At 41.1% G+C, this 17,413-nt stretch overlaps 2 protein-coding genes across 3 annotated transcripts in view; both read right to left on the minus strand.

Moving 5' to 3' along the window:
- Nucleotides 1-808: 808 nt before the first annotated feature.
- LOC116053791 lies at nucleotides 809-10,093 on the minus strand. The gene is made up of 5 exons (XM_031304946.2): nucleotides 10,015-10,093; nucleotides 4,350-4,525; nucleotides 4,045-4,234; nucleotides 2,599-2,701; nucleotides 809-1,185 (listed from the first exon to the last, which is right to left on the minus strand). The coding sequence occupies exons 2-5, from the start codon at nucleotides 4,520-4,522 to the stop codon at nucleotides 1,067-1,069; spliced, it is 585 nt and encodes a 194-aa protein (XP_031160806.1). The 5' UTR covers nucleotides 4,523-4,525; nucleotides 10,015-10,093; the 3' UTR covers nucleotides 809-1,066.
- A 6,310-nt stretch (nucleotides 10,094-16,403) lies between these two features.
- The window catches only part of LOC116053783 (filamin-B), a 135,394-nt gene continuing 134,384 nt past the window's right edge, over nucleotides 16,404-17,413 (minus strand). For both annotated transcript variants that reach the window (XM_036001819.1, XM_031304943.2), the window contains one exon: nucleotides 16,404-17,231. In XM_036001819.1, the coding sequence (XP_035857712.1) occupies nucleotides 17,044-17,231 (188 nt within the window). In that variant the 3' untranslated portion in view covers nucleotides 16,404-17,043. The remainder of the gene's footprint in view (nucleotides 17,232-17,413) is intronic.

Here is a 17,413-nt window from a genome sequence, read left to right on the forward strand (position 1 = left end):
CTGTCCTTCACCACGGTCTCATCACCTAATTAATACTGTCCTTCACCACGGTCTCATCACCTAATTAATACTGTCCTTCACCACGGTCTCATCACCTAATTAATACCGTCCTTCACCACGGTCTCATCACCTAATTAATACTGTCCTTCACCACGGTCTCATCACCTAATTAATACTGTCCTTCACCACGGTCTCATCACCTAATTAATACCGTCCTTCACCACGGTCCGAGTGCCGACGCACTGGCCACAATACCCAGAGCTATGGGAGAAGCTGGAGAGGCAGAGCTTTCTCCCCACCCAGTTATGCTAATAAAGTAATGATTAAAAAAACAAAAATGCTTGATCAAGGGCCCGGCCCAAGGATAGTGGCGGAAAATAATGGGCCGTTGGTCAAGTTCGGGCTCGGGCTCGAATCTAAACTCTAGTTCACTTCAGGTGAGAACACGATCCGATCCAAATATAGGAAGGGGAAAAAAACAGTGACATCCACTAGCCTGCAAGTTCGAACTTGCACACAATTTATGTACGTAAACATGATTTAAGGCATGATAACTTTCAAATCCAAAATCTATTATGACCATCTGTCGCTGGTCGTCTGTATGACAACATCATCTCTCTCTCTCATCAGGGCCGCCCTCTCCTTCGCTCGTCAGCTGCTCATATTGTTCGCCTTCTTCTAAAATATTATAAACACTAAAGTAAAACCAGAAATCAACCAAGACGTTATAAATTTGGCGTTGCTCCATTATTTCTGAAACCAGTTTTACTCAGATATTCTGTCCAATAGACCAGCGACCTTTTTGACCGTATGGAATTTGTCTACAATGTTTGGTGTGTTTGCTAAAGTGCAGTGTGAACGCAAACTGAACCAAATGAAAAATGCAACCATGTTGCAACTTCTCCACCAAATTGCACCAAGTCTACCAAACTACAGGTGTGCAAGCGCCCTAAAACAAAATCAGGGTGTGTATTAAAACAAACACCAATGGTGTTAATCACATAAAGCCTGTTTGCAGTTCTACACTCTCATTGAAGAGCGACCTCTGGTGTATGAAGGCTGAACTTCAGCCCATTGCGTCGGTGGCTGACGCGCTGCAGAACACACCGTTCCTGGCGTAGAACGTGTTCTTCACTACTGAAGACTTGGCGCGGGATGGCGTTCTGTAATCCAGAGTGTAGTCACCTGTGGATCCAGGCAGACACTGTTAGAAATAAAGTGACCAGTCACTATAAACACAGACAGACACAGTAAACTGCACTTCAATCCAGAGAAGTTTAAATTAAAAGTAAACTCAAATAAACACTGATTGGTGGCCCCCTGCCTTCCCTCCAGGACTAAAGTGAATGAGGGGTAGGAACATTACAAGCTTCGGCTTCATCCTGCTCCTTTTCGGATACATTTTTGAAAATACAAACTGTAATAGTATTTTTAATATTATTTGTAAACACTGTATGGAAATTGTTTTTTTTCCTTTGGTGTGTTGCTACACACTTTTTATTTATTTATTTTATTTATACACCTTTAATATGTATGTGTTGTTTTTCTGTTTTTCTGTTGTGTCGTGTTTTGTGCTAAGTTGTGTGTTGTACTTTGTCTTGTTGTTTTCTGTCTCTGTGACGCTTTTGTCTGGCTTGTGTTGTTTTTTTGTTTTGTTTTTTTGTTTCTTTATATTTTAAAAAGCCTTTTTTAACATCGAAGGCAGGGGACTACAGATGAAAAATAGCCTTTTGACTAATTCTGGCTTTTTTAACTCATGGGAAATCATGTGTTTTATTAATTTGCGCTCTCCCCTTATATAAATAATAATAAACTAAACTGAAAAACTGAAACTGAACCCGTTTATGAGAATGCATGCCATTTTTCTTTAACCCCCCCTCCTTCTAATGGCCCTGACACACCAACCAGACGGGCCAAACGTCGGCATTAAAGTCAGTCGGACTGATCAATCGGGTCCCGAGGTCCAGAAAGTTCCTCAGAACACACAACACGCGTACGCTCTGCACGTGCATGAAACGTAATACGTCTCCATAGCAGCAGGCGGCGCTGCTCTGTATTGTTTCCATTAACAGTCTGATTATTTACCAGAAAATGAGAACCGGCAGCTGATTGGATGAACGCGTCACGTGGGTCTTTTTTCTCCGGAAATTCACAGCCAGACTGTCATGGCGGCTCGTTCAGAATACGATCTCATATTGGACTAAAATAGTTCACCGAAACGTGTTTCTGAAAACATTTTAAGAGAGAAATAGGCCGTGCAGTTGCTGAATCTGTCTTCATTTCAGATCAACAAAGGTCAGTTTAAAAGATTTTCGTCAGATTTTGAGCGGCTCATCTGCTCCCCATTTCCGGGTGAGTCCTGACTGTCCTGTCCCCGACTGAACATGTCAGGTCGGCCCAAATGAAGGCCGACAGCTCCTCGGACGGCCGACGGCACGGGACACACCGAACAGACTCGAGTCACCGACCTCGCCAGACGGCCCGACGCCCGATTATCAGGCTGGTGTGTCTTCTCTCTAATACTCTTTCCTTTCGTGCAGGGTTAAGGTTTCACAGATAGCAGTGAAGCAGTGAAGCAGTGAAGGGCCTCTAACTTACCCAGCCTCCAGCCGTACTCCCAGGACGAGAGCAGAGGAAAGTCAAACTTCTCCTCAGGTCTGACGAGGCCACGTCTCTGTAAGTACAGACTCCGCCCTTTACCCTGCAGAGGACATTTTGTTTAAATTACTTTTAAACACACTGGGTTAAACATTCGGCAGAAATATAGGAATAAACACCAACCAAACCATGAAATGTCTTGCTGTGTGTGATGGTGTTACTCTCAGCTAAATGTCATCATCTTTAATAGAAGCATTAGCATTATTAGCTTTGTTTACACTTGGGAAACAAGTAAAATCTCATTTATTTTTATAAACTGCAACTTTTGAAGAGAATTTTGTTTCATGCATAATGTAACTGGGTGGTGAAAGATTTTAAATTAAGATTAAACAAGTCTTAATTTCAAGATGCTAATAAATAAAACCTAGAATATCTGAGCTATCCATTGCTACTTAATACTATTATTAGTTATTCTAATGAAAAACAACAGTGAGGGACATTTTAAAGCAAACATAATGTTGATTAAAGTGTAACTCTCGCCAAAATGCAACCTAGGGTCTTTTTGTGAATGTACCCGAGTCAAACTTTAATTTAAAAGCATATTTAGGACGGAATCACCACTTTTAAGATTTACCTTATCTTCATTTTTCGGTCAAATGGCCTTTTGAATGGGAGAGCTAGGGACACTTTGATGCTAGCCTCAAAATATCTATTTTTAAACCACTAAGAAGGCTCGACACAACATGAGACTTTGCTCCAAGTATCACCAGGAGCTCTACACCTTAACTCCACCGGTGACCAAGATATACTATAACCAGGAGCTCTACACCTTAACGAAAGACTTGACAACATTGGTTGTGTTCAGAGTTTACTAAAAAGAAAGGTTTTAACAACTCACGTTAGCTGTTGGTGTTTCCGGCTGCTACCATCTCGGCAGTCAAAAAGAGCCGATCTCTGAATGTGAATGAACGGACTCCATAGGAGGAAATGTCATTCCTACATGAGGCTCCTTTTTCAAATACAAGGTCAATATTGTGTTTCACTAATGACAAAACAACAAATTATCCGTGCATTTATATGGAACTAAGCTTTAGGAGCTTTCCATCTTTACTGGTGATACTTGGAGGGGGTCATCCCTATGTTCCCCGGTGATTGAACTAAGATGGAATTTGGCAGTAAAGGTGGAAAAAGTAAGAGACCGGGGAACATAGGTGTGTGTTCCCCGGTGTCGAGGGTGTCGAGCCTTCTTAGTGGTTTAAAAATAGATATTTTGAGGCTAGCATCAAAGTGCCCCTAGCACTCCCATTCAAAAGGCCAGTACATCTTAAAAGTGGTGATTCCGTCCTAAATATGCTTTTAAACGAAAGTTTGACTCGGGTATTCACAAAAAGACCCTAGGTTGCATTTTGGTGAGAGTTACACTTTAAGTATCACAGTGATTCGTACATGGTGAGAGGAGTCCTGATAGAGAGCACGTCTGGTCTGAGGAGAAACTGGCCTCATCAGGGGGGGCACATTGAGACGCCCCTCCCCCTCCAGAGAGAGCACAGGAGGACGAGGAGGAGGAGGAGGAGGAGGACGAGGAGGAAGGTTGCTCTGCTCCTCTATCGTCCTGGTAACAGGTGGCAAGACAGCCCTGGTGGGTGGAGCATCAACACAAGATGTGTCTCATCAATAGTTTGTGTGATACATTTATATCATTTTACCAAATTTAACCAGACAGACAGGTTTCACGTGCTGAAGCAGCTCACCGGGGGTCAGCGGGCAGACGGGGCAGCTGTGTTGACTCTGTGCTGTTGTTTCGGGGATTGTAACACGGGTAGAGGTTGGCGTAGCGGCTTTTCCAGGCCAAACGAGTCAACATCTCCTTCTGGATCTGCTCTCGGTAGCCGTTCTGGCTCTGGGTCGTCAGCAGGCCACGCATCTCCTGCCAGAAGGCTTCATTTAGCAACTCAGAGTACCATTTCTTTTATACAAACTTTCAACACAACAATAGAAAAACAAGCACATACATATGTGCACACACATAAAAAACAGAACAAACACAGACAGCCCCCACTCAGCAAAAAGAAAAGAAAATGTACAAATCAGTCCCTCCAGAAAAACGTGATTATGTGATCTCATAATTCAATGCATAATCAGCCAAAGTCTGCATATTTATGCGGGGGAGCCGCATTTTTTCAAATAAGCCGCACTTTCGCTGCATAAATTGCCGATTTCCGCGCGAAATATGCGGGGCTTGCATGATTTCATAATCCCCACATTTTCATTGCAAAAAAGTCCCATATATCTTAGCAGAAAGTTGAAAAATGTTGCGTTTACTTCACACAAGAGCAGCCGTTTTCCCCTGTTGCCATGGGAACGTTATGAAGTGACGTAATTACGCAACGTGAACATCATCGAAAAGCTGCAAACCCCGCGATGAAGCCACGATGAAACCGCAGTTTTTGCAAGTTCCCGTAATTTCATCGCATAAAATTGCATAAACATCCCGCATATTCCATCGCATTTTTTAAGAAAACGTGCCGCACAATCAAGGATTTTAGCCCAAAACAATCACAAAAAAACATTTTTCTGGAATGATGCACGTGTCAACACACTAGACGAGACGCCCCAAAATGTTCACCCACAGGGAAAGGGCCAGAAATGAAGTCCAGGAGGCCAGAAGGGATCAAGGCAGGCCCGCAGCAACAGGGACAGTACGGTCCCAGAGCGTGGACACAAGACAAGAGCAGCACAATGCATTACAGGCACACACAAAGAAACATCAGGTCGCAGTTTGTGGTCCCCCTCCTCCCAATCTGTAGGGGTGGGGGAAAAATCGATACAGCATAGTATCCACAGTATGTATACACAGACGCCGAGTATGGATCTTTTATTATATGTGTGTTGGTCAGTCTGTCTGCTTGACAATCCCATTTTGCAGCAATACAATTGAAGTGAGACGAACAAACAGAAATGTATCTTTTTCGATAAAACAGATGTTGACAACGTTTCCTTTTGGGGACATATTTTGAAATTGGGAAAAATTTGAAGTTGGAAAAAAGGTAATAGATTGCAATATATCGCAGAATATTGATATATGTTTAAAATCGCAATAATATCGTATTGTGACATAAGTATGGTGATATCGTATTGTGAGGCCTCTGGTGATTCCCAGCCCTACAATGTGCTCCGTGAAAGGGCCCCAAATCCTCCCAAACTTAGCATGGAAGTTTGACAAAGAAAACCGGATTTCTTCAAGGTGTAAACAAGAAAACACTGACAGTTGCAGCTCTCCTGATTGAATCATCAGTACAAAAGATGAACACAAAAACTGAAGGAGAGAAGTCAACTCAATGCCTTACGCAAACTGAAAGCCCTCTCTGTTGCCCCCCACCTCCTGCCCCTACTTTACAAAAGCATCATCCAACCCACCCTGCTGTACTGCTCACCCTGTTTTTACACATTTATCAGTCCTTCCAGAAAAATGCGGAGATTTTTTGTGATTGTTGGGGGCAAAAATCCTTGATTATGCGGCATGTTTTCTTAAAAAATGTGATGGAATATGCGGGATGTTTATGCAGTTTTATGCGATGAAATTGCGGGAACTTGCAAAATTGCGGGGAACTTGCATTTCATCATGGCTTCATCGCGGGGTTTGCAGCTTTTCGATGATGTTCACGTCGCGTAATTACGTCACTTCATAACGTCACTTCATAACGTCACTTCATAACGTCACTTTATAACGTTCCCATGGCAACTCTCTCTTTGGTAAGAAACATCCAATTGCAGAGCGAATTCTGTTAAGCCCCAGACACACCAACCCGATTATCGGCCGTTGGACAATCTGGCGAGGTCGTGACTCAGGTCTGTTCGGTGTGCTCCGTGCCGTCGTCAGTTGGAGGAGCCGTCGGCTGTAATTTGGGCCGACCTGACTCAATGACCAATCTGATTGGTGGAGAGCTAACCCGGGAATTATGAGCGGGATGAGCGTGACGAACACCTCTCGAAAATCTTTTAAACTGACCTTTGTTGATGTGAAATGAAGACAGATTCAGCAACTGCACGGCCTATTTCTCTCTTAAAATGTTTTCAGAAACACGTTTCAGTGAACTATTTTAGTAAAATATGAGATCGTATTCTGAACGAGCCGCCATTATGGTTGGTTGTAAAATCCGGAAGCAGCCAGACCCACGTAACGCGTTCGTCCAATTCCTCCGAGTTTAAATGATTAAAACTGCCAGCTATAACACAAAACGATTTGGCCGTTGAATTACGTTTACTAACATAAAGAGGATATATCTTTTTTATTAAATGCAAACTCAGAGAAGGATAATACATTCTGGTCCAGCGTAACTCGCCGCGCTGCATCTTGCAACTCCCGATTGTAACTGTCTGAGGGACAGTGTTACTGAGATCTCATGTTTAGTCTATATTTTGATAATTTCATTAGTGTTTGATTATATACTGTAATTAAAAACATTAAAATGTAATAAATAAGAGTTTAAAAAGGGATGCTGGATTTAAAATTGTACTAAAATATTTTACCTTAAAAATATTTTTTGTTTAAATTTGTTGTTCTTCATTACAAATGTCATTTTTGATGTTGATGACCAGAGCAGACCAGAGTTTAGCGAAGGCCACACCTGTTGCATTGTGGGTTAGAGGAATACAGAGAGAGAGCCAACGTGGCTGCAGAGAAAAAATGTACGGCCTCAAACAAAGATTTTGCACGGTCCAAGAGGCACACACGGTAATTGTGCTTTTGTATTTCAGCCTTGTCATATTTGTGTTTAATATTTGTTATTTCTTTGCATTTAATGCTCTTTCTGTGCTGTTGTGATGCTAACATTGTGGGGCCCGGCTAAGGAAACGTGCTTAAGAGACTGTAAAATGACTGAAAGAAGTATAATTGACTCATTGTATTTTATGTGTTTATTCTTCTTGTAGTTTTCACGGTGTCTTACGACGAAAAGGTGGAAATAAATGATCAAAGGACATCTGTATGATGCGTGGCCTTATTTAATTGGACCAGTGTAATTACACCAATAATCAAACCATTGTCAATCTAAAATTCATTTCTCACATCTAATGTTTTCAGAAACACATTTCGGTGAACTATTTTCGTAATATAAGAGAAAGTCTCCAAATTCCTGGAGCAGACAGCCCTGGACAGCTCCAACCGGGGTGAAACCTGACCTGTATGGTATGTTTGCTTTGTTGGTCTGTAGTCATGGTGACATGCCCATCGAGCGTTCAATGCTGGGAAGCGGAGTGATGCCTAATGTCAATAATTACCCTGTGGACACGTACCGTTAACCCTGTTGGCGTACCGTCTCGTACCTTCAAACAATTGCAACAATCTTTCCGTAACCTTAACTACAGTAAATAGGTTTTGTTGCTTTAAATTAACCAAATATTTAACCATATGGGAAACAGGACAGACACAAAGACGTGTGGGTCATTTGTTTTGGCGTTTAAGTGGGATGACTTTAACCTGACTCCGCCAGATGGATTGCTTCCCATTTGCTCAGCATATCCATCTGGGAACTTTCCGTTGGAGAACTTTTGGGAAGGGTCGAAAATACTGGTTAGCTGATTGGATAAACCATCATCATCACCAACCATTGGTCGATTTGGCCCGTCTATCACCAACTATGTTGGTGATAGACGGGCCAAATCAACCAATGAGATCAACGAAGCTAGCTAAGTTAGTGCAGCTAGCTAAGTTAGTGAAGCTAGCGTTGGTTTGGCTTCAAGGGCCTTGCGGTTCTTCTAATGCCATCGTTTAACATACAATTAAGTTAGGTAACGTAGCTAACGTTAACGTTTTTAAACGTACCATTTGTATGTGACATGAACCTCATCAACGACAATCCCCACCAAGTTTTCACGGTACACTTCTGAAGAAGAGCAAAACATCTTCTCCTCAGAGAAAAGCCTCCAGAGCCGTTTTTTGCTCTTCTTCTAATGAAGGAATACTTTCTAATTTGGATAAAACTTGCGTGATAGCTACGCTCATCTCATCCGTGGAAGCCGCCACGTTGTTTAGACTGAACAGTCGCTTCTGGTTGCGTCACACCTAAACCCGCCTCAAAACCAACGCTGATTGGTCGGTCGTTTGGCGAACGGCTCCAAATTTTCTCTGTCTCAAGATGCCAGACTGATCTGGGAGTGGAAAACTGGAGCTCGCCAGATCAGGACGCTCTCACGAGGCTAGGATGACTTGGTGCATTTACGGATAATATTGACATTTTTGTCAGATAAAACAGTCAAATATTCATTAAGCCTTGTGTTGTCTTCCCGTCGACCATTAACTTGCGTCAAAATTGAAAAATAACTTTTTTTCGCTCTTTTTCCCCAATGTTTTTGTCACTTTTTTCAAAGCTTTTTTTAAATTCATGGTCAATAAACCTAATTTTTATGACATTATACTTATTTTTTTAGTTAAATCAGATCAGAGGATGTTGAGTGGATATCACAGACTGCTTTAAGTCAAAGTTTAGTCAGGATATACTGTTGTGGAAACCATTTAAAAATTGTTTTCAAATGCTTTTAATTGAATAAAACACCCAAAATTAAATTAAAGTAATCATATATTTCACCTGCTCTCCATGCATTAATGTTCATTTTGGGCAATTTTGTTGAAAGAAATCCATATTTCTGATATAAAAGAACTTGTCAGTCCCTCCAGAAAAACACGATTATGCGATCGCATAATTCAATGCATCTTTCAAATACGCCGCACTTTCGCTGCATAAATTGCCAATTTCCGCGAAAATTATGCTAGGCTTACATGATTTCATAATCGCCGCATTTTCGTTGCAAAAAAGTCACATATATCTTAGCAGAAAGTTGAAAAATGTTGTGTTTACTTCACACAAGAGCAGCCGTTTTCCCCTGTTGCCTCGGAAACGTTACGAAGTGACGTAATTACGCGACGTGAACATCATCGAAAAGCTGCAAACCCCGCGATGAAGCCACGATGAAACCGCAGTTTTTGCAAGTTCCCGTAATTTCATCGCATAAAATTGCATGCGGCACGTTTTTAAGAAAACGTGCCGCATAATCAAGGATTTTTGCCCGCAACAATCATAAAAAAACTCCACGTTTTTCTGGAAGGACTGACTTGTGTGAGTCTTCAGTTTGGACTGACATGGCAAATGGGTTTGAATGATAAAATTTCAGCTATAATTGTTTATAAAGTTTTAATAACGAAAGAAAGTTGTCCTTGAGGGTTGAGAGTATACGCTGTAACACCACAAACAGCACAACAAATACAAACTAATGTCTAAAGGACCAAGGAAGTAAAACATCAAAGGCTTTGAAAACTTGACCTAGCAACAAGCTGTATGCCATTGTTAAATATGGTAGAGATGCTGCAATCCCATTATAGAGTGATACGTTTATATAACTGTTAAATACCTTATTTACCTTAGTTGTGCCTGATGAGGATGCTGTGCTGGATCAGCTTTTCGTGGTGGAAATGAAATGTGGATCAGATAACACTCTGTAGCACAGGGAAACATGAGACACACACACACACACACACACACACACACACAGTAGCACAGGGAAACATCTCACACACACACAGAGACACACACACACACACACACAGTAGCACAGAGACACACACACACACACAGACACACACACACACACACACACACACAGTAGCACAGAGACACACACACACACACACACAGACACACACACACACAGAGACACACACACACACAAACACAGAGAGACACACACACACACACAAACACAGAGAGACACACACACACACACACACACAGAGAGACACACACACACACACACACACACACACACACAAACACAGAGAGACACACACACACACACAAACACAGAGAGACACACACACACACACACACACACACAGACACACACACACACACACACACACAGAGAGACACACACACACACACAGACACACACACACACACACACAACAGCACAGGGAAACATCACACACACACACACACACACAGAGAGACACACACACACACACACACACAGAGAGACACACACACACACAGACACACACACACACACACACACACAACAGCACAGAGAAACACACACACACACACACACAGTAGCACAGGGAAACATCTCACACACACACACACACACAGTAGCACAGGGAAACATCACACACACACACACACACACACACACACACAGTAGCACAGGGAAACATCACACACACACACACACACAGACACACACACACACACACACACACAGTAGCACAGGGAAACATCACACACACACACACACACACACACAGACCCATACACACACACACACACACACAGTAACACAGACAGACACACACACACACACACACAAACAGAGACACACACACACACACACACACACACACACACACATACACAAACACACACAGAGACACACACACACATACACACAGAGACACACACACACACACACACACACACACACACACACACATCCACACACACTGAGCTCTCTTAAAGGAGCAGCATTTTATAAAAATGCCTTATCGCTTGATGTGACCGAGCCTGACCCGAACATTATTTCTAAATATCTGTCCGAACCCGGCACGGCCCGTCAGGTACCATCGGGTCCCATCGGGCTTGGGTCGTGTATCAGCACTCTAACACACACACGCACACACAAACACACACACAAACACACACATATCCTGTTCTTCCACCACACTATGCAACAGCGTCAAAAAATAAAGGCTACTTAACCAAATATTACACAACCTGACGTGTTCCAGCAGGAATGTGACCTGAAATTTGAAATTTGGGAGAAATTAACATTTGTAGCCAAGATTACAGCTTTCCCTGTCGTTAGCATGGGGCTAAGTGTATGAAACGTAAACACTGCAGTAACGTGTCTGCCTGGAGCAGATGACCATATATAGAAAACTGGCTCGGTATGACGTCATACAGAGTAGGAAACTGTTGAAACCGGCGCATTCAGAAGAACAATGGGAAATCTGAGGTGGGGGATTCATATTTGATCAGCACTGTTTAGTTTTATAGTTTTGATCGGCGTTTACGAGCCACGAGTCATTGACACTGCGTTAGAGACTCCTCGGCTCTGATTGGTTGTCCCTATGCCATTAGGAGTCCAGTTTTCCGCAGATGAGCTGATTCATGTTGGTACTGTCAGGATATTGTGACAGTTTGAGGAAATATGACAAACACAAAAATGATCTTTTTATGAAAGTAATCAACTAGCTTTTGGAGCTATACAATGTTTTGCTATATTTAATAAATAAATATTTACTTATTTATTTTGTTGCTGTTTGTTTATATTATACGGCTGAATCTGTTTTAATATGACATTAGTATCTTATTTTAGTTACTTTAAGTGAAGTTACATATGTGGGTGAGCAGGGATAGTACCAGGTGGAGGATTACCAAACAAAATTTTATTTGGTAACACTTTACTTGAAGGTATCGACATAACTATGACATGACACTGTCATGAACGTTATAAACAAGTCATAAATGTTTATGACTTCTGTCATTAAGTGTCATTCGGTTTTTGTCATGACAAGTTGACATTGTTTGGGTTGTCTTGATTATGACAAGTTGACATTAATCAAAGTCACATTACCAGAAGTTGTCTTGGTCATGACAACTTGACATTACATTTGTTTAGTGTCCTTATTAAGACAACTTGACATTAAGCAGGATGACTTTATGTCAACTTGTCATGACAAAAACCGAATTAGACTTAATGACAGAAGTCATAAACATTTATGACGCGTTCATGACAGTGTCATGTCACGATTATGTCGATACCTTCAAGTAAAGTGTTACCCTTTAGTCTTAATTCGTCACATACACACAGTACAATGTTGTTGTTATTATGGGCTTATGTATCGTTGATCAGTTTGAAGTTTGAATTAAATTTGTCTGAGAAATAAATATAGAACTGGTCTTTTATTAATCTTTTTCAACCTTTCAATAAGAAGAGTAATCACACACATTTACAAAGAATACTGCTTGGTGTGACATGAATAGTCTTTAATTATACTACTTCTAAATACAAAAAGTGTACTACTGCTACTTACTATTATATTAGTATTTACAGAGAATATACTGAAGTTTAAACGTTTTTCTTGGGTTTTTGTTGACATGGTTTTAGTGTCACTTCTGTTACTTACGCTAACACATTAGACTCATAAGGTCTGATCCTAAACCAGGGGCGGTTCTAGGATCAGACCTTTAGGGGGGCTCAGCCCCTAATGAGAATATGACACAGATACAGTGCCTCGCTAATTCTGATCCGGCCCGCATATCAATCTAGGTTCACAATAGATTTTGTCCCACCTAGTTGTGCACCAAACCAAAAACATGGGAAACTGTTTTTCAACTTGCAATTACGTGACACTCAGAATTTGGCAAATTTGCCGACTTTGAGACTCAGAAATTCCCCCAGAAGCAGAGAGTTTACATATTCCGGCTGTGAAAGAGCTTGTTGTGGGCCAGCTGTGTGCTAGCCTACTTAGAAAATGTAATCATTGTTTTGCTGGATTTGCTGAATTCTAGGATGGTTTTGGAACTTTTTTGCTGACTTTTTCAGGACTTTATGTGGACCGAACTGTAAGTGAGAAGACTATATGAGACATGCAATCATTGAGTCAAAGATATTTAACTTTTTCGATGAAATAAAAGCACGCAAATAAACTCTACATGTCTGGCCCTTGATGCGATTAGGTTTTTCCAGTGTGGCCCTTAGTGAAAATGAGTTTGACACCCCTGCCCTACAGGTTGGAAGCGTAATTGTCCATTACATTACATTGTCCAGTTCATTCGAACTACAGATCAGCTACCCAATCTGGCAAACTTGCATAATGTAATGTAATGGACAATTCCACTTCCAACCTGTAGGGGGACCGAAGTGGGAAAAGTTCTCTAGTATTGCCCTTGAGTTGTCTTCAACCGTGGTAAAATTGACCCGGTCTGTTTTGCCTGTTTTATTAATCATAAAGTATAAATTATCACCTAATTCTGTGTTATATCTTCTTAGCCAACTTCATTCCAACTTATCACCGCTAGTTTTACACTTTTTTTGGAAAATAATTTGTGGGTGTATAAATGCCCAAAGTTTTGTCTGTGTTTTCAGTTTAATGTCATTCTTGCTTGCTACTTCCATCTAGGATATTGAAATATTTCCACAACACTCACAAGGATAACACTAATCAATGTCGCTTTCATTGTATTGTTACATGAAAGAACAAGGCATTAAATCTAAACCTTTAAACCTGTATCCATCCATCCATCCATCCATCTATCTATCTATCCATCCATCCACCTACCTACCTACCAATCCATCCATCCATCCACCTACCTACCAATCAATCCATCCATCCACCTACCTATCTATCCATCCATCCACCTACCTACCTACCAATCCATCCACCTACCTACCAATCTATCCATCCATCCATCCATCCATCCACCTACCTACCTACCAATCCATCCATCATCTACCTACCAATCCATCCATCCATCGTCACCACCTACCTACCTACCAATCCATCCATCTACCTACCTACCTACCTACCAATCCATCCATCATCTACCTACCAATCCATCCATCCATCGTCACCACCTACCTACCTACCAATCCATCCACCTACCTACCTACCAATCATCCATCCATCACCTACCTACCTACCAATCATCCATCATCACCTACCTACCTACCAATCCATCCATCCATCCACCTACCTACCTACCAATCCATCCACCTACCTATCTATCCATCCATCTATCCACCTACTTACTGGGAAACGCGACACACTCACAGAACGTAGGTGTGTTTCTGATTCTCATCATGTGGCTGTTTGCCAGAAGACAAATGTAGTTTCTAAAGAAGCTGGAGGCAGCAAAAAAACCACCGCTGGCTAAACTATTTAAAAATGGCGGGTTTGTTCAGGAACCCACCGTCTGTCGCTATATAGATTAGTGACGAATCTCTCCGACCAATCAGGAGTCTGCAGGTTTTCACGTCACCTTTTGGTATCGCCTCAGCTCTCTGGGAACCTCCACGGAGGTGGTACTAAATAAAGTACCTGTTAGCAGGTACCAGGGACTTTTATCAGAACGGGAAACTAAAAAAGGAGAGTAGAGTCGAGCTGAAGTACCATGTAGTGGAAAAACGCCATATCTGTAGAGCAGCATCTCAGCCCAGTAACTGAAAGAAATGAGATCCAAGAAATAAACACTGAACTCAATCTTCTTAATTCCAGTTGATTTTAATTATCAAATGTACATCATCTTAGGGTTAAGTTTCACATAACAACACCCATTCCCTAATACAAAATGAGTTCTCTATCCCCATACAAAAATCCTCTATCCATTACAGTAAATATCAAAAGTAGCAATGAGTAGGCAACAACACCCAGGTAAGACATGAAGACGGATTCATCCTGACTTCTACAGGATTTACATACAAACTAAAAATCTGACCTCTACTTTTTCAGCTCAGATCTGATTTTTGATGTAATATTTTAGCATTTTATGCAGTGATTGACTTTACAGTGAAAGTACAATCAAACACATGCACTGGCAGATAAATACTGATTGATTGATTGATTGCTTAATTGATTGGATGATAGATAGACTTTAATTAACATCGATAATAAATCTGAATCCTGGTTATTAACGGTCAGTGTAACGTTCATCAGTTCAATTTTCTAAGCACAAACGGACATTTGGAAAAACAGAAAAATGGGTTAAAATATCCAATTTTTCATTTTTTTCCACCTTGACAAATTAAAAAATTGGATCTTTAACTGTTTTTCCAATTTTCTGTTTTTTATTCAGAGGATCAGAAATTGAGAAAATTACAAAATTGCGTCTGAGCTCCAATTATTCAATACTGTAATGGTATTCTCTCCCTCTACTTTGAGGAATATGCAGGTCATTAACTGCATATGGACCATATGGGGGGGCGTAGCTAGGAGGAACGAGGGAGAGAATACTATTACAGTACTGAATAATTGGAGCCCAGACGCAATTTTGTAATTTTCAAAATTTCTGATCCTCTGAATAAAAACAGAAAATTGGAAAAACAGTTTAAAGATCCAATTTTTTAATTTGTCAAGGCGGAAAAAAATAAAAATTTTTGAACCCATTTTTCTGTTTTTCCAAATGTCCGTTTATGGTTAGAAAATTGAACTGATAAGCGTTACACTGCCCAATAACGTCCCTTCCAGACTGATTTCTGCTCCGTTCTGGCAGACGTAAAGCAAGTCAGAGCTGAGGCACAAAGTCAAAAGTCAGATCTGTTCGTGTGAAAAATACAGCTGAAGGAACAACAGAAAACAGCGAAGAACTCAAAACGCTAGCACATCATTAAGTAGTCTGATGTACACTGCAGGAAACAGCAGTGTGAAGGCAGCTTTAACAGTCAGTGATTCGTTATGGCAACAATATGTACTCTTCAATATGTATTCATGGGATTAAGGGAGCTTAGAAATCAACATTAAACATCAGTAGTCGCATACAGTTCTTGACGCTTGCTGTCGGAGCAAGTGTAATCCGTCCACACTTTAAAATAAACATCATACTGACAATTAACCAAAAGGAGTATTCCAGTTTTCGTCTTTTAATTGAGATGTTAAATCATTTGTTTTGTTCACAGCACTTCAAAATTTTGTTGAGAAAGGACAAACTGTCTGAGAGAGAAAATTTTAGGATTCAAAATGATTCAGAAGCTGCTCATTTAGCTCCCTGGTACACAATCTAACCACTAAATTAAATAAAAACTCACAGAAGTCGTTCCTGGCACTGTGTAACCTGAAGCACAGTGCTCTGTACTTCCAGTTATTTTTCAAAATTTGGCTCTACTTGTTTCTGTCCCAACCTTTTACAAATCTAGTTTTAACATTTTGAAAAGATGCATGGACACCAAGCTGTTGTGTCGGGACATTTTTTCACCAGCTAATGTTAATATATCTTTAATTTACCAATCAATCAAGTAGAAAAACTATCATCATCAAGTGCAAAGTTTGTCAACTGATCATTTCAGGGCAGCAAAAAACAACAGATGAGATTCTAAATCATATTTCTCCTTCTATTTTCTTTACAGCTCCAGTTTTAGGCCAGATTATAGTATGTTTTATCATTTTGGCTCCCTGATTCACTGCAGAATAAAGTGTCCAATTAACAGAGAGCAGTCTCCATTCACGGATGTGTTCATTTTCTCTTCCCTTAAAATGTTAGTGTCTTCTTAAGAATTTCTGAGGGCAGTTTGGCAGATTTAAAAACAAGTAAATCAATTGTGTCAGAGGAGAAAATCCAAAATTTTGTCAAGCAACTTGTTGATTGGACAGTTATTTGCAGTGCAACTAATGTGTCCACTCAGACAACAGATGCAAAATGGTGCAGGAGGAGTGACAGCGGGTTTCTCGGAGCCTCATGGGACGGTGACGTTGAAGGGGGAGCCTGGGATGTGGTCCTCGCCCCACTTGACAACCAGGATGTAGTTGCCCCGCTCCTTTAGCATGTAGCTGACGTTGTACTGCAGGCTGCCCAAGTGTTTGACCAGAACCTCCTCACAGGGGACCTGAGGACCGTGCACACCCACCAGGAGCATGTTCTTACCTGGGAAGTAAAGTATCCAAACATCAATGTAGTTAAACGTTTAGTGTAGCATTGCTTGTTCATGCATCTACATTTACATCCTGTGTGACAACACGTTCTCACACTCATCTCGTAAAATACGGACTAGAGATGCACCGATAGACCGGCCGGTGACCGGAATTGGCCGGTTTTCACGTGCTCGG

The sequence above is a fragment of the Sander lucioperca genome, chromosome 6 (genome assembly GCF_008315115.2).
Source record: "Sander lucioperca isolate FBNREF2018 chromosome 6, SLUC_FBN_1.2, whole genome shotgun sequence".
NCBI classification, from domain to species: Eukaryota; Metazoa; Chordata; class Actinopteri; order Perciformes; family Percidae; genus Sander; species Sander lucioperca.